Source organism: Manis javanica, chromosome 4 (assembly GCF_040802235.1).
Source record: "Manis javanica isolate MJ-LG chromosome 4, MJ_LKY, whole genome shotgun sequence".
Taxonomy (NCBI): domain Eukaryota; kingdom Metazoa; phylum Chordata; class Mammalia; order Pholidota; family Manidae; genus Manis; species Manis javanica.
The window spans coordinates 161,451,272-161,473,560 of record NC_133159.1 but is presented as its reverse complement, the minus strand read 5'-3'; the positions used below and the strand labels follow the sequence as shown (position 1 = coordinate 161,473,560).

General features: G+C 41.4%; 1 protein-coding gene across 2 annotated transcripts; it reads left to right on the top strand.

Moving 5' to 3' along the window:
- Nucleotides 1-103: 103 nt before the first annotated feature.
- On the top strand, nucleotides 104-21,807 carry RETREG3 (reticulophagy regulator family member 3). Of its 2 annotated transcripts, none has more exons than XM_017643721.3 (9): nucleotides 104-436; nucleotides 12,672-12,778; nucleotides 14,564-14,594; nucleotides 15,519-15,645; nucleotides 16,261-16,345; nucleotides 17,091-17,228; nucleotides 18,257-18,339; nucleotides 19,095-19,227; nucleotides 19,806-21,807. In XM_017643721.3, exons 1-9 carry the CDS (start codon nucleotides 198-200, stop codon nucleotides 20,117-20,119), a joined length of 1,257 nt encoding a protein of 418 aa, XP_017499210.1. In that variant the 5' UTR covers nucleotides 104-197; the 3' UTR covers nucleotides 20,120-21,807. The 2 variants fall into 2 exon arrangements, with proteins under 2 accessions (XP_017499210.1, XP_017499209.1); XM_017643720.3 differs by having other exon boundaries at nucleotides 110-436; nucleotides 19,662-21,807.
- The last annotated feature ends 482 nt before the right edge of the window (nucleotides 21,808-22,289 follow it).

The following is a 22,289-nucleotide window of genomic DNA, read 5'->3' as shown; positions in this document are numbered from 1 at the left end:
GGATCCGGCTCAGTGTCGGGACGTGCGGTACGTACTCTGATGCAGCGTTCTCCTGTCTGGTGGAACGGAGGTAGACGCTGTGCGCAAGCGCGCTTTGAAGGGAAACTGGACTCCGGCGCCGAATCGCGCATCTGCGCAGTTGGTGTTTATTGTGATTGTCGGGCCGCGGCCCCGGATGTTGTGGCTGCCGCGGGCGGATGGCGGAGGCAGTAGGGGTGGCCGCAGCCCCAGGCCCAGCTTCGGAGCCGACTTGCAGGAGCTCCCGCGCTATGTCAGGCTCCTGGGAGCGGGACCAGCAAGTTGAGGCGGCGCAACGGGTCCTCGTGGAGGTGCTGGGGCCTTACGAGCCTCTGCTGAGCCGGGTGCAGGCAGCCCTGGTGTGGGAGCGGCCGGCCAAGAGCGCCCTGTGGTGCCTGGGGCTGAACGCGGCATTCTGGTGAGAGAACTGGACCCTCGGAAATCATCCGAGGCGCGAATTCATCAGGTTTTTCTAGGGCTCTACGTCGCGCCTCCTCTGTTTTCTTCGCTGCATTGGTTCCTTTCTATACCTGCCTAATACTTCCTCACCTCCTTCCACTCCATCCTGCCTGCGGGCTTTGACACCCCAGTTCTCCCCAGGGCCTTCCATTTGTCTCCCGTGCTTTACTTGCCCCCGCACCCTCGCCCCGCACATCTAGCTGGACCTTCTGGTAACATCCTGAGCCTCTCGCGGTGAGAGACGGTACCTCATAACCAGGAAAACTGTACCCCTTCAAGTCCATCACCTCTCTTGTCTGCTCAAATGTGGTTTGAAGACTGTCCCATAAATTAGTAGTTATTGGAGTAGATGTGTGACGTCTTGAAAGGGTATGCATAGGCGTGATAAGGAAAACAACCTTGAGCGATCTGAATTAGCATGTTGGCTATCCTTTCACTCACTCAAAGTTGAAGTCTGAGAGTCAATGCTAGCCTCCAAAGCTGCAATTTGAAGGAAAACTGTAAGCTTTTAAAGGACAGTTATAAAATAGTGATTGTGAGATTGCACCCGTTTCAAAGCTACTTGTGATTGCATCTCCTCCCTTTTCCAAGGAAATAGGCATTTTTAGCCACGGTTTATAGTCAAGGAAATTGAGGATGTCTAATTGTGTGAGTTTTTCTGAGCTGGAAAAGTGGGACTGTAAATATGCTTTAAGTATCTGTGTGTGTCATGCTCTGTAAAAAAATGAAACTGCCGCTTCTCTCAGTTGTCATCACCTGAAGTGGACTTAAGTCTTCATTGGATCTGCCAAGCAAAGTTTGGATTTATTCATAACTAGGGGAAGTATTATCAAATTCCAAGGGAACTGAAGTGTAGGAAACTTCTACCGCTGAATGAAATAAGGCTGTTCTGGGTAAACCTGAAGCAGAACTACCTGTGTGTTACCAAAAAAATTTGTTTTTGCCGAAAATAGCTTTAATCCTAAAATGTTTAGTTTTAAAACCAAAACATTTATTATCTTTTGTCTAGAAGATTTTCAGTGAGCTGGAGCAAGCAATTCCAAGTTCATTGACAGGAAGACTCCATATTCAGTTATTAAGTTAATCTCAGTCTGAAGGAGACTCGGGTTAAGGGATTCCTGGCAGTCTCTGGCATTTGTTGCTTCCAGAGTTTGTAGCAAACTTGATCGTAAACTTTTCATTTTTCTTCCTTGACCCCCTGGTACCTACTTCCCTCCTAGTGGTCTTTGGCAGAAACTCTTAACTGCAGCACTTAATTCAGGAGCATTTTCCAAATTGACTTTTCTTCTTTTCCTCCCACCTCCCCATCCCAACCCCTAACCGCAGAACATACAATGAAAAACTTAATTTCCTACATTGGGATTGTACTTTTGGGGAAAAGTTGGTCCTTACTGAACCAGCTTGTAATAATGTGTGACTGACTGATATGTAAAAACTTTATCAGGATATAAATGAATCCTGATAAATCAAGGGTTTATTAATGCAAATGGGTCAGTATAGCATGTATGTTATTTTTGAGGAGGGGACTCTCCACATGCCCCTTGCTTGAGAACTTTTGAAGTACTCTGTGAAGTTGAGGTCTGCATATTAGTTGCTGCTCTGGCTGAAACACATCTTTAAATGTTACAGTTAGCTTTAATTTGCTGGTCCCCAACAGTGTTTACTAAAATTTACTAATAGGCTATGTTTAGAATCTCTGTCAGATCCCCTTTTCTCACTCTGGGTCTCTTAAAGCATTGTCATGATTGGTCTTTATCTCTGGCATTTCTTTGTAGCTTGCCTGCTGTGTATCCAGCACACAGTTACTCCTGTTACATTCTCATCACACTGTAAGTAGGTGGGAGAGAGATAGAGTAAAATGAGGGTGTGACTATTGAGACTGAAAGAGTAAGTGGGCATGCCATTTATGGAGAGGACTCCTACCTGTGAAGGTTACACGATGATGGTGTTAAGGTCCCAGAAGCTAAAGTAGTTTGGCCTTGGAGTTCACAGAATTGTTTGTTTTAGGACATGAGCTTTCTTGGAAAGTAGTTTGAGGTTCATAATGTAAGACTTCATATTCTAAGATCTTCATGTGGATTATGGGTGTTTATATTTCATTTAGGAATGTCGCAGAGTGACTGTTCTTGGACATTTTAATTGTTAATGTTTGGGAAACATAGGTGGATCATTGTATCAGGTCAGAAATCAGATCTGAAATATTTTATTTTTCTTTCATTATTTGTTTTGAATACATTTCAGGTAGTTAGCTCTTCATTTTTCAGTGTTCTGTTTTCTGAGTAAAGGTTTCTCTGTACCTGTGAATGTGTTCTCTTACATCTTCTTTTCATTTATTTAAGGTATAATTGATATACACTCTTAAGAAGATTTCACAAGAAAAACAATGTGGTTATTACATTCACCCTTATTATCGAGTCCCCCCCATGCCCCATTGCAGTCACTGTCCATCAGTGTAGTAAGATGCCACAGAGTCCCTATTTGTCTTCTCTGAGCTACACTGTCTTCCCCCTGACCCCACACACACCATGCCCCTCAATCCCCTTCTCCCTCCCTCCCCACCTTCCCTCCCCCAACCCTCTCCTTTGGTAACCACTAGTCTATTGGAGTCTGTGAGTCTGCTATTTTGTTCCTTCAGTTTTGCTTCATTGTTATACTCCACAAATGAGGGAAATCATTTGTTATTTGTCTTTCTCTGTCTGACTTATTTCACTGAGCATAATACCCTCTAGCTCCATCCATGTTGTTGCAAATGGTAGGATTTGTTTCTTTCTTACAGCTGAATAGTAGTCCATTGTGTATATATGTACCACATCTGCTTTATCCATTCATCTCCTGATGGACACTTAGGTTGCTTCCATTTCTTGGCTATTGTAGGTAGTGCTGCAGTAAACATAGGGGTGCATATGTCTTTGAATCTGAGTTGTTTTCTTTGGGTAAATTCCTAGGAGTGGAGTTCCCGGGTCAAATGGTATTTCTATTTTTAGTTTTTTGAGGAACCTCCATATTGCTTTCCACAATGGTTGAACTATCTTACATTCCCGCCAGCAGTGTAGGAGGGTTCCCCTTTCTCTGCATACTCGCCAGCATTTGTTGTTCCTTGTCTTTTCTATGTTGGCCACCCTAACTGGTGTGAGGTGATATCTCATTGTGGTTTTAATTTTCACTTCCCTGATAATTAGCAATGTGGAGCATCTTTTCATGTGCCGGTTGGCCATCTGAATTTCTTCTTTGGAGAAGTGCCTGTTCATATCCTCTGCCCCACCTCTTTATTTTTTTTTAGGTTTAGGTAATGCTTTCTTTTTTTTTCCTACTAGGAAAGGCCTTTATTGTTTTGTTTTGTTTTGTTTTTTGTATCATTAATATACAATTACATGAGCAACATTGTGGTTACTAGATTCCCCCCATCATCAAGTCCCCACCACATACCCCATTACAGTCACTGTCCATCAGTGTAGTAAGATGCTGTAGAGTCACTACTTGTCTTCTTTCTGCTATACTGCCTTCCCTGTGCCCCCACTCCACTATGTTATGTGTGCTAATCGTAATACTCCTTATTCCCCTTCTCCCTCCTTTCCCATCCACCCTCCCCAGTCCCTTTCCCTTTGGTAACTGTCCATTCTTGGGTTCTGTGAGTCTGCTGCTGTTTTGCTCCTTCAATTTTTGCTTTGTTCTTAATGCTCCACAGATGAGTGAAATCATTTGGTACTTGTCTTTCTCCATCTGGCTTATTTCACTGAGCATAATACTCTCTAGCTCCATCCATGTTGTTGCAAATGATAGGATTTATTTTCTTCTTATGGCTGAATAATATTCCATTGTGTATATGTACCACATCTTCTTTATCCATTCATCTACTGATGTACACTTAGGTTGCTTCCATGTCTTGGTTATTGTAAATAGTGCTGCGATAAACATAAGGATGCATATGTCTTTTTGAAACTGGGCTGCTGCATTCTTAGGGTAAATTCCTAGGAGTAGAATTCCTGAGTCAAATGGTATTTCTATTTTTAGTTTTTTGAGGAAATATTGCTTTCCACAATGGTTGAACTATCTTACATTCCCACCAGCAGTGTAGGAGGGTTCCTCTTTCTCTGCATCCTCGCCAGCATTTGTTGTTCCTTGTCTTTTCTATGTTGGCCATCCTAACTGGTGTGAGGTGATATCTCATTGTGGTTTTAATTTTCACTTCCCTGATAATTAGCAATGTGGAGCATTTTTTCATGTTTCTGTTGGCCATCTGAATTTCTTCTTTGGAGAAATATCTGTTCATATCCTCCCCCCATTTTTTAATAGGGTTATTTGCTTTTTGGGTGTTGAAGTGTGTGAGTTCTTTATATATTTTGGATGTTAACCCCTTGTTGGATATGTCATTAACAAATATATTCTCCCATACTGTAGGATGCCTTTTTGTTCTGCTGATGGTGTCCTTTGCTGTACAGAAACTTTTTAGCATGATGTAGTCCCATTTTTTATTTTGTTTCCCTTGCCCGAGGAGATGCATTCAGGAAAAAGTTGCTCATGTTTATATTCAAGAGATTTTGCATATGTTGTCTTCTAAAAGTTTTATGGTTTCATGACTTACATTCAGGTTTTTGATCCATTTTGAATTTACTTTTGTGTATGGGGTTAGACAATAATCCAGTTTCATTCTCTTGCATGTAGCCGTCCAGTTTTGCCAACACCAGTTATTGAAGAGGCTGTCATTTCCCCATTGTATATCTATGGCTCCACCCTCTTACATTTTAATAAAACAAAAACATAAAAGAAAGATGTAGATGCCAAGGCTTTCACTCTTTTTCCCTCGCTCAGATTCCAGAGAGATTTTGGTGATCATATCAGAGATCTTCTAACCTATATTGTTTCTGGTTGCTGATCCGTTATTATCTCTGAAATAGTAACGGAAATGTCCAATCTTCCTTTTCAATAGCTTGTATTTTCATTAGCCTCAACACCACCTGTATGAGCAGCAAGAGTGTATCCTGACAGGATCAGAAAAGAACAGGTTCAAGTAACTTTTTGGTTTGATTCATACTTTGGAGGGAAGGGAAGGACAAAGGAGTCCTGGAAATGGGTGTGAACTCCAAGCCCACCTCCCATGAAGAACACGTGGTTCAAGGAGGGCTAGATGACTGCTGAGCTTTTCAGTTTTCTGTGATTCTAGATGGTCTTTAAATCAGAGATATTGATTTAGAGCAGTCCACCAGCTGATTTCTGGTAAGATCTCTGTTGGGATTGGCCTTTCCACTCACTAGTCTGAGGCAACCATGCTACATTCTAGGAGATTCTAAGGACTCTACTGTTTTCACAATTGAAAAAAACAAGGTGTTGCCCCTTCTCCCCAAGAAATTTCCCCAAATAAGAAAATGACCAAAGAAGTGATTAAAAGTATTCAGCAATTCTGATTTAAAAGGTAAGAATTTAAGTGAAAAGCAATAGTGAGGAACAGGAAATAGGAGGGCTCATTTAAGTAGAGACTTCTGTTCATTGTAAAAAAAATCTACACATCAAATTTCAGATGGAATCTATTGAGCAAATGTTTCTAATGCTAGTCTTTGGAGGGTTCTTGGCTTTTGGTAGCTAAGAAGACTCCCAAGGATGGCTTGCCTTACCTAATTTTTTTGGCCTCGCTTGTCATCAGTTTTTACCTATTAACATTAGCAGCTAGCTGGTTTCATTTCTAGTTCTGTGCAAGCTACATATATAGGTTGGGTTAATTTTTTTTTTGTTCTAATTTACCAGTGACTAGGCTCATTAACCAGACAGCCACAAGTGTTGAACAATAATGGGCTTTCTGTCCCTACAGGATGGGATACTTTGTTCTGAAGTGCCACTGAGAGGCTTACTCTGTAATAACAAAGGAACCTAGAAATAGTATCTTCTTTGATTGAAATAGTTATGTAATCTTTATTCTGTTTGGGACTATAGCATAAACTTATAGCAAACTAATTTACATACTAACAGTGAGGATGCATAGTATAGTTAACCTTAAAAAAAAAAGGTTTTAGAATTTCTCATGATTTTTCTGTACATCAGATTGTTTTTCCAGTGATAACTAACTGGATTTTAGTCTGTAATAAAGGGGATAGACAATTTACAAAGGAAAAAAAAACAAAAACAAATTAATAGTACATAACATTTTGCCCTCATTAGTAATTAAAAAATCGCAATGGCAGTGGTTTTCTAAGTTCTGCTTAATAGTTTTTTTTTTAATTGTATTTCCTTTTTCTAAGGAAAAGTTTATTGAGGAAAATATTCTTTTCCTCACCCACAATTGTTTTGACTGTTCAGGGAATTAAACTTTTAATACAAGCTTCAGATTTCGCTAACAATCCATTTCTCATTCTATGAAATCCTGGAGTCAGAAGAGATCCCAATACATGAAACGCCCATAGACATTATTCTTTTATTAATGCCAAAAACAAAAATGTAAACAATGACATTTGTCAGGCGAATTTTGGACGCCAAAATAATCTGTTCCTTTTTTGACAAAGGTAGATTTTCCTAGCTGAATAAAACATAACTGTGTAAAAATTATACCTGGATAAAAAAAGGTTAATTGACTGAACCCTTGAAATTTACTCAAAAGCGTCCCCTGCTGGTGAGCATAAAACTGTTTTGCCAGATTCGTTCTTAGTGTTTTAGGGGGTAAAAACGCAGTACAACTGCTGTTCCTACTGACTGCATTTGACATCTCAGCAAAGATTCTCTCCTCAGAATTCATATATAAGATGGGAATTACGGAAAAGATTTATTATAGGTAATTTTTTGACATGTAGACACTGGGTATATGCATTGGCTGTTTCCATAACCCTGCCATAACGTCACCTTGACTATGCTTTCATGCCTGAATATTGTGATAAGTATCAAGTATAAAAATGTCTTTGTAATCGCAGTGAAGTACATGTAGTGGCTAAGACCGCAGGTTTCAGAGAGAGAGAGAGTACTGGGTTCACATCACACACTTCTGTTCCTTAATGCCAGGGTACCACAGGAAACGATTTAACCTCTCTGGTCGTGTGATAATAGTTTTTTTTTTAATGGTAGAATTTAATTCTTGGGAAAATATGGAAAAACTGGCATTATGGTTAATACAACATAAATTTGACAGTCTTTCTGGAGAGTAATTTGCCAACGTGTATTAAGGTACTTAAAAAGGTAATACCTATTCAGGGGTTGGGAAAGATGAGGAGTGATCGCCAGTGGGTTACGAGTTTATCTTTGGGGTACTGAAAATATTCTAATTAGATAATGGTGATAGTTGCACAACTCTGAATGTACAAAAAGCCACTGAATTAGACATCTTAAAAGGGTGAACTTTATGGTAATGCAAAAGGACTGTACTCAATAATGTTATTAAAAAAGTTAATGACTTTTGACCCAGTAATTCCACTTAGTTAATCATAAGTAAGGACAAAGATTTGTTCACTGAAATATAATTCAGCTTTATTACATCAAAAATGGGAAACATCTTAGTTCAATTAGGGAAAAGTTTAAAAGACTCATTGTATATATGATGGAATCATTTTTAGTTTTTTTGATGCTTTTCTGGTGATATAGGAAAATATATCTCTGTATTCTTAAGTGAGGAAAGAGGTTTTTAAACCAGATATGTCATATATTATCATAGGGTTTTTATTTGTGAATTTTTTTTAAATAAAGGGAATACCTCTTCACATTTTGGGGTATGTATGTGGATAATGGGTCATTTCAAAAACTTTTTATTGTAGTAAATTAAAAATGTGTGTATAAATAGACAGACCAATTAATACATACCACTATGTGCCCAGCCTTAAAGTTTTTCGATTTATGGCCCATTTTATGTCTTCTATTTCCCAATTCTTTTCTGCCTCCTCCTCTACTGATTTGAGGGAACTCCTAGATGTCATGTCATTTAATCTGTATTTCAGTATGTGTCTCTGGTAAAGACTTTCTAAAAAATACCATTACCATTATCACATATGAAAAATTAGCAATTCCAGTCAGGGTTCAAATTTCCAATTTTCTCATCTGGTTTTTAAAAAGTTTATTTGGGTTAAGATCCAGATAAAGTCCACCTATTGTGACTGATTGCTCTGGTTTCTGTCTCTTACTCTGTTGGCTCCCTTTCAATCATTTATCCTCTTTGCAATTTATTTGTCCCGTAAAGTGTCCTGTAGACTGGGTTTGGCTGATTGCATCCTCATGGCTTCACACATTCCACTGTGCTCAGTATTCCCTGTAAATTGATAGATGGATGTAGAGGCTCAGTCAGATTCAGGCTCCAAAAGAAACTGTTTTTTTTTTTTTTTTGGCAATACTGTTTCATAGGTGGTGTACTGATTTCATTTTAATTTTCTTCTTTCTTTATTACTTCTATTTTCTCAAGTTTCTCCAGGAAACATGCTTGCCTTTAGAAACAAAAAGTAATATCATTAAGAAAAAATGGATTGCGAGCCCACAGTGGTTAGCAGTAATGGGCTGTGGTAAGTCCCCAAATTGAGTAATTCATATGTGAATATCCAGAGTTGACTGCATTTGCATTTGTTCACTACGCTGGGAGGTTCTCAAATTGATTATAGTTGCTGAAAAATGTTTTGCTTGTTGTCTTACCAAACTTGTGTGCTGTCATACCTGCATGTGAATGTTTTGGTCTGCATGAAGAGACACTGGGACTAAACTAATCCAGAGGACTCCCTTATTTTCCCTCCATTCCTTACCTATACTAGTCTCAAAAGTACTTTATCTTCAGTAATGTCTGGTCTTTGCACATAACTGCAGAGTTTTTTTTTTACAGGTGGGCTTCCAGATTACCTCCATAAAATGACAAGAATAATGTGATCTCAGTATATTCAAAACACACCAATCTGAGATTGTATTCCCTTTTTATTTAGGAATTTACTAGTGAGGACTGGAAGGAAAGGAGCACATGCTTGTTCATATTCTTTTATATTTCATAGTCAGATCCCTAAGGGGACATTGTGGTATTAATTGCCTAGTTGAGGGGTCAACTCTATTGGTCTGAAGTGATCTTTCCATTAATTAAGTTTTTATCAGTGTGGAAGAAGCTATTTTCCCAAGAAATGTTATTTTATATCACTGAGAAACTTTTCTTCCTCTGAAGTTCCTGTGGTAGGGTGTTCAAGAAAAGGACATTAAATCTGGTTCTAAAATTTATTTATGGACCAGAACTGATCTTGTTCAAGAAAATGCTCACAGTTTTTTCCTTCATGACCCAGAAAATATGCCCTTTGTAAAACGCTTTACTGATTCACCTTCATCTGCAGGATAAAATCCAGTACCCTTTGCCATAAAAGGCCCTTCAGCATCTGACTCCTGCCTCTCCCCCATACTCATTCCCTCCTTCTGTATGTTTCAGTTCTATCAAACCACTTGTAGTTCCTTAAATATATCATGCCAGCTTAAATGTGTCTCCTTATCTGAATGAATGTCCTCTCCTCCACACCCTTTTGCCCTGTTTTATTACTATTTACCTTTCAAATCTCAGCTTAGATGTCCTCTTCTTGTTAGCATTTTTCTTGTCATGTTATATTGCAGACACACACAGACACAAATACACTTGAGAGAAAGGTCCATGTGGTACTCTTTTTCTGTAACTGGGCTGCTTACCACAAGGTCTCAGCATATAATAGGCACTTAGTAAATGTTTGTTGAACTGAGTCGAAGCATAGGTGGGAGCTATAAAAGGCTACTAAAATAGCCCAGGTCTTGGGATTTGCGGTCATCGTTTGGAAAACCGACCTTTCTTAGAACTTAATATCCTTTCCCTATCCCAGTTTGTCTTTGTGTTAGTAATCATGATCTGAGAAGTGGAGATTGCAGACAGTCTGTATTGCCTCCCCAGAGAGACCTTTCTAGTACTCTCGAGAAAATAGCAGTCGCGCCACATCCTGCTGCTGGGACAAAGAAGCGGCAGCACTGGGGAGCAAGGAGCTCTAGAGCCTTTATCCTTGGCCTTGTTAAATTTGCTTGTTTGTTGGGATGAACTGGCTTTGGAGAGGTTAATAGCCTGGGGTCGCTCTAGAGGCTTATTGCTGTTAAGCTGCTTTCACTCTTTAATCTCACATATAATCACAGTATCCTTTAAGTGAATAGGGTTGTCATTGGTGACTGGGTTTCTAAGTTCTTGTTTCATTCTATCCTTCACTCTCTGTATAGTTTTTAAAATTATACAAAATAGATTCATGTTTATTGAAAACAAAGTACAAAAATGGAGACAAAAATTAAAGTTCTGCCAATCCCTGCATATATATTCACTTATACACACAGTAAAGCTTCTTTTGTTTTTTAATAAGGATTATATTCAGTATTGTTCTGTGAGTATGTCAAGTCATTAGGTCATGAGTTGAGAAAAGGTCATTTTTAACCAACCCTTGGTTATCCTTACGTCATTTGGTCACTTGCTCTGTTAATAGCTAATAACACTTCTACACTGTAAAATTGAAATGAACTGTGTGTTAGACATGTATTAGGTACCTTGTATTCCTGTCTTTTTAGTAAGATCAAGTGTGATATTTTTGTAGGTGATTGTGTTGTTTCTAAAACCTACAGACAATCCTGCAAGACTTGTTAAAGAGGTTAAAGCTAACTTACTCAATGTCACATGACTAAGCATGGCTGTTCAGAGAATCAAACGCAAGCCAAGCTTTACTGCCTTGTGAACCACCTCTCTGTAAAGCATTTGCCTTCTCTTTTAGATCTTAGAACAACAGTGTTTCTCAAACCATCTGTGCTGAGGAAAGTGCTAACTTTCTATGTGACCTTGACCAAGCATTGTTTTCCTCAATCTGTTGCAAATCAGTACTTTTGTAAAATACAGTATAAACAAGTTACTAGAAAAATTGAGTTTGGAAAGGCATAAAAAATACAAGTCCAAATATATTCTTAGATTCCAAATTCGTCAAATTCTATACTTATTTCACAGACTGGGAAAAAATCAGCTTGTGGGCCAGCACTGGACTACAGACCTTCTGCAAGTCCCTGCCTTAGAGGCTTCGGGGTGGTGTAATAGAAAAATCCTTAAGAACTAGTTTTTGTTTTTAATATTTTGTGGAAGATTTTAAATTTATACAGAGATAGAATAGTATAAATAAAGAATTCCATGTACACATCAACTACTTCAACAATTAGTAACTTACAGTCAATCTGTTTCATTTTCTTTGACACCCTTAACCTTGCCAACTATTATTTTGACACAAATCCTAGACATCATCTCATTTCATTCATAAATATTTTAGTATGTATCTCTAAAAAAATAACTTTAAAAACACAGCTTCTGTAACATTATCACACCTAAAAAAATTAACAGTAATTCCTTAATATCTTCAGATCTGCTGTCAGTGTTCAGATTTTACAGATTGTTTGTAAATATCTCTTTATGGGTGATTTCTTCAAATAAGAACTAGCTTTTCTGTCATTCTATTAATGTGATACATCACGTGGATTTTTATATGTTGATCCCCTTGCATCCTGAAATTAGAAGTTGTTCATGATGTATCATGCTTTTAATATGCTATGTATCTTAATAATACTCAGTTTGCTAGTATTTTATTGAGGATATTTGCATTTATATTCATAACAGATATTGGTCTTTACTTTTCTTGTAGTATCTTTGTCTGGATTTGGTAGTAGAGTAATGCTGGTCTCATAAAGTGAATCAAGAAATGTTGCCTTTTCTTCAGTTTTGGAAGGATTGGTGTTAATTTCAAAGAACTGGCTTCAGACATCACTTCAGTGCTAACTTTCTATGTGATCTTGACCAAGCTGTTTTACTTTGTTGGGCCTCAGTTCCTTCATCTGCAAAAGGATATCTAATTGAATTAAATGCTCTTTAATTCATTTCTATCAGTTTGTTGCCCTACACTAGGGTCTAATTTGGTAGAAAGATGTTTGCTGTCATTGTAAAAACTTGTTATTAATGATGAATTTCTCCCTGAAATTAAGAGAACTACAGACTTGAAAGTTGAAAGGGGCTTTAGGAGGTTATTTGTTTTAGGCCCCTGCTTTTACAGAAGCAAATTATTGTCTTTGCCGCATACATAAAACAGGTGAAGTTCAGAAGGTTTTAAGTGATTATCCTAAGATATATAACTAGGACTTAAGTCTGTTTACTACAGGGCCTGTGGTGCACATATGTTTTTTTCCGGAAGTTAGCATAATTGGATAATGATTTTTCTTGTGTTTTTCCTTCCCTGTAGGTTCTTTGCACTGACATCCCTTCGTCTTGTGTTTTTACTTGCATTCAACTTGATGATCATTGTGTGTATAGATCAATGGAAGAACAAAATCTGGCCTGAAATAAAAGGTGAGTTTAGTAGCATTTAGAACAATCTGAACTGGAAATGGTCTTTCCTATAATTTTTTCCTTTAATTTTGGGGGTTTATGAGGGAGTTTGTGGAACTGGGAGTATCTTTTTATGTCTCACTTATTTGCTTTGGGAGACACTTGAAGGGCTAGTGCTCCATCTGTAGTTCCTTAGAACCAAGTTCCACCATTTCCATTGTAATTAAGCTCAGGAAATCAACATCCACCACCTGAGACTTTCTTCTCTCATAATTGGCCTCAAGTTTTTAAAAAATAATTCTCCTCATTGGATACTCATTTTTAGTGAGGCAGTGTCAATTTTCCTCTCAGGAATTTGTTTGAAATAGTTAATTTGCAAAGCACTAAGCTAGGCATTGTGACTTATGTAAAGTACTCTAAAATATGGTTCCTTTTCTCAAAGATTATATATACATAACCCTAAGGAAAGTTAAATGACAGAGAACAGTACCAGAGATCTCACAGTGTACTATCTCAGCAGTTTGTCATGCATTCGACCCAGCTCAAGCCTTGAGTGAAGCAAAGATTTGGACAGGTGGAGAGGGAAAGGTTTTTAGAGGGGCCAATAGCCTGACTAGTCTGAGGAACCAGAAGCTGTAAAGCATCTCCTGAGAGCAGAGAGCCAATCGTTTTCATAGGAGGGAAGAGGTCATTGAAAGGTGTGCTAGGAAATATAACTGAAAGTATATTGGGTTTGTATTAAAAGGTCTTAAAGTTAGGCTTAGCAGTTTAGATTTTATACTGTAGGTAGTGGGTGGTCATTGAAAATTTTATTAGAGCTATATGCTGAGATAATACTAAAGATTAATTTGGTTTTTGGAAATATATATGTATATATTTTATATTGAGGTATAAAGATTAATTTGATAGCATTTTACAGGACCACCTGGAAGGAGAAAAAGGGAGAGGGGGAGGATCTGAGAGGAGACTATGGCTGCATCTGTGTGAGTAGTCAGAGGTGTCTATGGGAACGAATGATGGATGGCTTATAGAGCTGTGGAGAAAGAAGACAGTACATTAAGACCGATACATAGGGCATTGGGAGAGTAAAGGATTAAAGCCAGCTTTGGGATTTCAAAGCTGGGAGAGTAGGAGAGTGGCATTATAGTTAGCAGACACAGGCAACGTCAGTCAGGGGAGTTGGTTGGTTTGGGTGGGAGTGAGAGAGAGGAAAATTGATGTAGGTTTTGGACATGTTAATTTTGAAATGTTGGCAAGATATCCAAACCAGAGTGTATAGCTTTTAAATACATTCCCATCCTACTTTGCAGAGAATTCAAGGAATCATGTAATTCATCCTCCCATCTTATGGCTGGTGAATGTCAAAAGACTCAACATCATTCATTGTTGTTAATAGATCTCTTTTTTAGAGAGAATAGGCAGATTTCTAGTGTTTTAGTTATGACATGCCTTGGTAACCTGGTGCACGTTGATGTGTATGAGCAACCCAGATACATTTGTGGGGTGGGATGGACCATTTTTTGTGTGCACCTTGGCTCTTAGATGTAGGAATTAAAAGGGCCTTAATGCTCCATTTGGATCCTCCCCCTACCCTGCCCCGCTGGAGAAATGAGCAGGCATCAGCCATCATTCCCTTGTCTGCAGCTCCCTCACTCTAGCAGTATAACATGGTGTTTCCTTTTTATTGGCTATTACTGTTTTCTTTTTCTGAAACCTATTAAAACTTGAGCTGTCAGACAAACAGCCTAACATTTTCATGTTTAGTTTCCCTACCAACTAATGCTCATGTTTGTTTTAATATTGTAGTGCCAAGACCCGACGCATTAGACAATGAGAGGTATGGAACACTAATTAAATCCCTTCTTCTTGCTCTGATTGATTCTCTTGTTGTAATATTCTGGTTACATGTTGTTAACTCTGTGTTCTGGACACCAAGTATAAGCTGAGAACCTAGTCTGTTTCCAATAATCATTTTAACAAATCCTAAAGTTCAGGCAGCAATATGTTAAGATGGCTAGTGGCCTCTGATATTTTTACAAGAGAAGTTTCTGAAAAGGAAGCATTATCGTGTCCCAAAACCTGACATACCAGGGAATTAGCTGCATCATTCAGCCCTAGTGTGAAAACTAAAGAGACAGCTTATTTTATTTGTCTCCTGGCTTTTATGCCAGGTCATTTAGTGTTTTCTATGACTTGCTATTTAAAGTTCCTGGTCAGAAAACACATTGGTTCTGGTATCAGCAAGCCAAAGATTCCTCTTGTGTCTTTACAACTCCTGCTTTCATTTCTCAGTTCATTCATCCCATGTGTTTGATCCAAGGAATTTTCTCTGCTACAGTTTATTTTGGTTTTATTTGTATTCTGAGGGTTCATCCACCATTTCCTTCCCCTCAGCACCAGTGGTTTCAGACTGTCCTTTACTTTTAACCCCAGATTGCAATCACTGTGAATTGCAATGGTCTGAGCACGGGAAGATGTTTCTAAGCACAAAAGGGCCTTGGAGTCGGTGGACAGGTTTATATACAGGGATTGGGCTGCTTGCTCACAGGATGGAGTTGTCAGAACAAGCCTGCTCTCCTACTCCCTAAATTCAAGTTTCAACCTGGGTGAGCTAAAAAGAAAGTCATGCTTCACCTCCAAAGTACCTCAGACTAGCCACTCCCAGTTCCTATTGAAACCCGGATACACTGGCTGCCTATGCAGCAACATGTGGGGAACCTTCAATACCATCCTTTCACAGCTCCCCTTCTCTCTCCCTTAGCTGGGGCTTTGTGCACCCTCGGTTGCTCAGCGTGCCTGAGCTCTGCCACCATGTAGCTGAAGTCTGGGTTAGTGGGACCATTTTCATAAGGAATCTTTTGCTTTTCAAAAAGCAAAACCCAGGCAAGGTAAGACTCTTCCCTTTTTCACTTTCATTTCTGACTCCTCACTTCAGTCTATGCTAAATGAAAACAGCCCTTTTACTATGTATCCTCATTCAAGAAAGAAAAGACCATGAGGTTTGTGGAGACAAAGGGAAGTTTTAGGAAGAAGCTTCTGACTGGCCACAAGACTCCTCCTTTGAATGCTTACACTTAGAGTAGGCCATCTTCCCACCCCAAGATGGGAAGGAAAGCTTGCTTTTGTGCAGTCAGTTTCATATTAAATGTGGTAGGTTGTTGGGTTTTTTTGTTTTACTTTGACTTAAAAAACCCACCACCAACACTAGCTTTCAGAGAGAATTTTTGGCTAAGTCCTATTCAAACCAATTTCTCAGCATGAAAAGTACAGCCCTGTGGGGTTAGCCACATATAAGAAGTTTGAATAGAAGTGGACATCCTCCTTTTCCTCCCAAACAACCACCACTGGATGCGGCAGTGGCTGGATACACCTGTCATTCTGTCTATGCTTTATACTCATAGGTCATTAAGAATCATTTCAGTACATCTCCATCTTACCCCCGATCCCTACCCCCGTCTCCTGCCATGTAGCAGAAACTTAATACTATTTCCTGACTCCCCTAGTTCTGCTTGCTGAGTTGTGGGATACTGACCTTTTTGGCTGTCTTGGGCCGCTACATCCCTGGGCTCCTGCTGTCCTACTTCATACGTAAGTATGGTCTATGCCTCTCTCCTGAACTTACCCTAATCATGGCTTTTCAGCTATAGCTAACTCTGGGTCTAGAGAGAGGACTTTCTATTTTCTTGACCTGTTTAGTATCATGAAAATATCTTTCTTCTTATCTATAGCAGGCTCCCAACATAAAAAGTTATTTTCTCAAGTCAGCTTTAGAAATTGTTGAGGGTCCTCTAACATACATTGTATTACCAACTATAAAGGACTGTCTGTCCCTATTTAAGGAGGGGATTTTTAGAGTCAGTATATTGTGTATCATCAGATACAACCTAACTCTTAGGGGATCCTCTGCTAGGTTCTGTTTACCCTGCGGCAGTTCTGTAAATTTAGTGGCTTCTTTTTGGCATGAACTCTGCTTGCTTGTGGCTGGAAGTAAGGTTGTGGCCATTACATCAGAAGCTCACATGACCTGTTGTGTAGTTTCTGAGGTATTGCTACCTCACTGAGCCTTGTTTATGGCTCAGTGACACCCATATGCAAGTGACCGCCCTGCTGGGTTCTGCCCTCAGTGCATCAGCACCACACAGCTGTGCACATCCTTGTAGGTGGCTGCCAGAGTGTGTGCCCTCCCCCCGCCAACTTCACATAGTAGGGAAACCAGTGAAGATGACCAGCTGTTCACATTGTATCCAAGCCTGAAGGACACAATAGCAGAGGGACAGTTAGGACTGTTTCATGCAGCCCCTTTTCCATTTTGCCACTGTTTCCCACTCTCTAGTTGTTACTGTCATGATGTGGCCCCTTGCTGTGTACCATCGGCTGTGGGATCGAGCATATGTACGGCTCAAGCCAGCTCTGCAGCGGCTGGACTTCAGTGTCCGTGGCTACATGATGTCCAAGCAGAGAGAGAGACAATGTAAGTGTCAAGGGGAGGCCTCCTTTGGGGGAGAGAAGAAACCTGGAGGTGCTATAACAGGTCCTTGTAAGTGGGAGAAGTGTGGATGGTAGGTAAAAATGATACTGTATTCCAGGGACATCTATGCAGACTTCTCAGTTTTTCTCATTTGGAATTCTAGACATGCATTTTAAATAAATCTGAGAAAAGCTCCCCTAAGTTGAAACAGAGACAGACAGCGGAGATACCCCTAGTGTTTGCTGCTTTTATGAAGCATTTTCCATATGCCCAAGCACTGTGCTGGCTGCACTGCATGTCCTCTTACTTAACCTTAACAACCACCTTGAGAAGGGGGTAGTATTATCTTCCTTTTCCAGTTGAAATTGAAGCTCATAGTGAATGGCTGTGCAGGTCTTTTAAACCCCTAAGCCACGTCTCTTTTCTCTACTGAAAGCTGCTTTCAAAGATGATTCAAAACTGCCAACACCTCAGATGCCGGAAGTATGCTAAGCCCAGGATCCTCCAACACCCAAATGACAGCTGTGCAGACTTTTTCCTTCCTTCTGTGGTCTGGTCAGGTTGAATGTTTCTTTAAGCCCTGGCCTTCAAAGAAGCCTACATGTAATCACCATGGCAGGGGTAGCCAGTTGAATGGTATCAGCCCTCAAAAGCCCTGATATAAGAGATGGGGCATCTCTCTGCCCTCTCTTAAGAAAGTGTTCACTTTTCACCTGGACATCTGGCCTGCCCCTAGCTGCTTCTATGAGTTGTTAACAAGCCTGGTAGTTGGTCATTTGACCAGAACAGAAATGAGGAGAGCTGGTAAAGGGAGAGATGTTGGAAGAGATTCTTCTCTCCTGTGTTGTTAGCTTACCTTGCCACTTAGGCTCAGCAATCTTCTCCTCAGGCATTGTTATATAGGCTTAGGGCCATATTCAGAGGGGTTCATTTGCTTATGTCCTGATTTCATGCCTTTGAAGTCCAAAGCAGGTGTGGGGGGAGTCTCCTCTCTAGGTCAGGTGTCAAAGCCTTCTGTTCTTTCCACATAGTGCGCCGCAGAGCTCTACACTTGGAACATACCAGGGACAACCACAGTGACAGTGAAGAGGAGCTTGCTGCCTTCTGTCCTCAGGTATCTTGGGTGTGGGAGGTGAACCACTGGCCAGTTTTCCTTAGCTCCCTTTCATCCATTTGGCACCTCACATTTAGGCAGTAACCACCAGGCTCATTATGGGTTCTCCAAGGCCCTCCCCTCCTTGCCCACAGAGCAGTGAGGAGAAAACCTAGTGTTATATTGGGGCTTTGTACATGGGTCTCACTTTGAGCCTGGTGACCAGCACCCCCTCTTCCATGTCTCCTTTTTACTCCATCATGGCAGAACCTCTAGAACTGGCATGATTGTCTTTTTATTTATTTACTTTTTATTTTGGTATCATTAATATACAGTTACATGAGCAACACTGTGGTTAATAGATTCCCCCCATTATCAAGTCCCCACCACATACCCCATTACAGTCACTGTCCAGCAGCATGGCATGATTGTCTTTGAAACAGCACAGCCTACCTTAGGTCAGGCAGCATATGTATTCTCCTGGCCACCTGTGCAAAGTATTCTCTGGGTCACTTGTTTGGTTAAGAATGCATGATTGATTGACTTTCAAGACTGCTTTCCTTTCTGTGCTCAAGATTGATGAATCAAGGTGTTTTTCTTGAGGGAGCAGCCTAAAGGAATCAGGATTTTGACAAAAGCCCCCATCCATGCCTGGTTACACCACTGGCAATAGGGTAGCCTTTGGGCCCACTTATTAGTAAAGCTGTAACTGGGGAACTGCACCTGTTCCTAATGGCATCATCTCTTCAGGTTTGTCAGTCTTTTCTTTTCCCAAGCTGGATGATTCTGCTGTTGCCAGGGAATTGGCCATCACAGACTCCGAGCACTCAGATGCTGAGGTCTCCTGTACAGACAATGGCACATTCAATCTTTCACGGGGCCAAACACCTCTAACAGAAGGATCTGAAGGTGAGAACCTTGGATCTGAGTTGATGACTTTGATGGTTGCCTCTCAGCTTCCCCTGGGCAGCAAGGATACTGTCCCCTCCTCTCCTGTGTTCTGAGCTGTGGATCAGGTTGCTGAGCAGCCTTAGGATATGGCTACAGCCAGGATGACACTGCTGCTCTCCTGGAAACCCTCAGTCCCTTAGCAGCCTCAGGTTCTAGGCTCCCGGCAGGGAGAGGGTTAGGGGTGTTAGAGTAAGAGAGGGGAGTTCTCTGGCCAGTATAGGTCACACAGCACTCCATAAGTGAAGGGGAAAACCTGACCAGTGCCACAGGTTTTGTTTCACCCTGAGAAATCCAGGGTGGAAAAATATGGTTATATGGGACTGATTTTGTGGGGCTGGGGCACAGGAGGGCCAGGTAGTTGCCATGTCTCAGATATCCCTCTATTCTCCCAGACCTAGATGGTCACAGTGACCCAGAGGAATCCTTTGCCAGAGACCTTCCAGACTTCCCTTCCATTAATGTGGATCCTGCTGGCCTGGATGATGAGGATGACACTAGCATTGGGATGCCCAGCTTGATGTACCGTTCTCCACCAGGAGCTGAGGAGCCCCAGGCGCCCCCTGCTAGCCAGGCTGAGGCTGCACTGCCGGAGCTCCTGCTTGGTGTGCTGCCCACCGGATCCAACCTTACCAGCAACCTTGCCAGCTTGGTCTCCCAAGGCATGATCCAGCTGGCCTTGACAGGGGCTTCCCAGCCAGGCCCTTCTGGCCCACCTCCTCGGAGAGCAACAAGAGGCTTCCCCCGGGCCCCCAGTTCAGACCTGGACACTGATGCAGAGGGGGATGACTTTGAACTTCTGGACCAGTCAGAGCTGAATCAGCTGGACCCTGCCAGTTCCAAGAGCCACTGAGGCAGAGACTCCTTTTGGGGATCATTGAGGTTTAAGTTTTTTTTCTCCCTGTCCCACTTAAGGTGAAGGGGCAAGGGAAGAACCCAGGTCTCATCCCCTGAATTATGTTTGTGTGCTTGGTGGCCTGGCTGATGCTCAGAAGCCTGCTGAGGATACTCACTCCCCTGCTACCAGCTGGATACCCATTTCTGAGTTCAGTCACTGCATTGAGAGTATGCTCCCACAAGGGAGGCTTCTGTCCAACAGGATGGTACTTCTGGGGAACAAAGTAGTCAGGGGTACTGGTTCCCCTTTGACGGGGTGCTGCTGTTTGCTCTAGGTATGGTTGCTTGGGGGTCCTCAGTGGCAAAAGAGCCCTTCCCTTCCTTTACCTCCGTAGAGCTCCAAGTCAGGCAGCAGCTGGAAGAGTTCATTGTCATCATCCTCTTTTGCTAAGTCATGATTTGTCTTTTTTCTAAGCAAGCTTGACCTTTGGCTCTGCAGAGCAGGCCTGCTCCTTCTGCCCCCAGCCCATAATTTCTTGAGGCGTAACCCTCAGTGCTCCAAAATACCGCTTATGAAATTTAAGAAATGTGAATATGATGTTATGATGTGGGGTAAGTCTCTTTGACATTACTGTGGGCCACGGGGTCAGCTGGCTGGGAGGGTGAGTGCCTCTGTATTTCATGGTCTCATGGAATCTTCTGGAGCTGCCTGGTTATCTTTGGTGCTGTTAACCCCTGGCTCCATTTGACTATCAGCCTGAGCAGTGAGCAATAGCAATACCATAACATACCCATTTCTATGTTCCTGTTCCTTCCCCTGCTTCTCCTTTGGAGAAGCAGTAATTCCATGGGGGATGTCAAAGTAGCACTTTACAAATGGCTCAGTGGCATTCATCCCAGGAGCCACCAGCTCTTCTTGTACCAGCTATTCTTACTCTCTATTAAGCTCCTTTAATCCTTTATTTTCAACTGCTTCCCAACTTGGCAGAGCCTAGTTAAGCATAAGCCCAATTAGCAAGAATGTGTCTAATCAGCAGAAAGCCCTCTAAGGGGTCTCTCCTCCACTGCCCCTAGTAAAATCATGTGAGCCCCAAACTAAAAACGGTTATTAGTTGTAAACCTGTGCCAGTCTGTAGCCTCTGTCTGCCATCCCCAGGCAGAGCTCAAGCCAAACTCATCTGTCCTCTTGCCCTCTGCGTTAACCCTTGCTGATCCTCAGGGGCCGCTCCCCCAATACTCCCATACCTTCAGGGGACTGTGCTAACACGTTTGCTCTTGGCTGATGGATAAGGTAGAGCCAGGGAGTGAAAATTGTGAATGGTGAAGAGGGGGAAGAGCTATTCCGTTGTCACTAACCTTTATGTGAAGGTTAGAGTAACAGCATTCCCCCCACTTAAGGGTTTTCAGATGGACTCTGGACACCTCTCTTCTCTGAGCCTAGATGTCACGAGCAGGTGAACTCTGATGTGGAGAAAGAAACGGGAGATTAAGGAAAGGAGTGGGATTTTGTGTGTTTGCGTGAGTGTGTGTAGCTTCATGCCTTGGGAGTTGACAAATGGGAGGGAGGGAAGGAGAGCAAAATTTTAGGAAGGTGTTTCTTGTACCTGGGGGATCCTGCTCTGAATCTCCTTAGTCCTCCACTGTGAATTGGGGTGGGGAGCGGGGTGGGAGAGGTGCTGGGGAATAAATCTTGTATGAGAATAATCTTTTAGAGACTGATGTCTGTCAATGGTGCCCTAATCTTGATAGGTCTTTCTTGTTTATCTAAGATGTGATTAATTTGAGGTGACAGCTTCAGAAGAGGAAGCCCAGGTGTGAGGGACCCAGCTGCACATCCCTATTCGTCCTTTGTGATGGCCAGAACAATCACCGTGATGACAATTCCCGTGGGTGGTATAAGGCCACTGCCCTTCCCTAGGAGAGCCCAGACAAGAGCGTCTTGTCTGGCGTTTAGCCAGCAGTTCATTTCTAATTCTTAATATTGTCCCCTCAACGCATGAAAAGTACATGTTTCAAAGGCTAATGAGATTTTAGTTAACAGAAGGCCTAAAAAAAAAAAAGGACCATAATCTTCCTCTGGATTGTTTGAGCTGCAGGAACAGCTGCCTTTTGGCTTTCAGCTGACCTCAGAAACTAGAAATACTTATTTCAGGCTTTGTCCCACTGGCCACTGGGGGCAGGAGTGG

Coding starts and splice junctions, on each gene's coding strand:
- RETREG3 (XM_017643720.3), top strand. CDS start 198: ATGGCGGAGGCAGTAGGGGTGGCCGCAGCCCCAGGCCCAGCTTCGGAG. Junction 12,779..14,563: donor AATCTGGCCTGAAATAAAAG/GTGAGTTTAGTA, acceptor TTAATATTGTAG/TGCCAAGACCCGACGCATTA. Junction 19,228..19,661: donor TCTAACAGAAGGATCTGAAG/GTGAGAACCTTG, acceptor CTATTCTCCCAG/ACCTAGATGGTCACAGTGAC.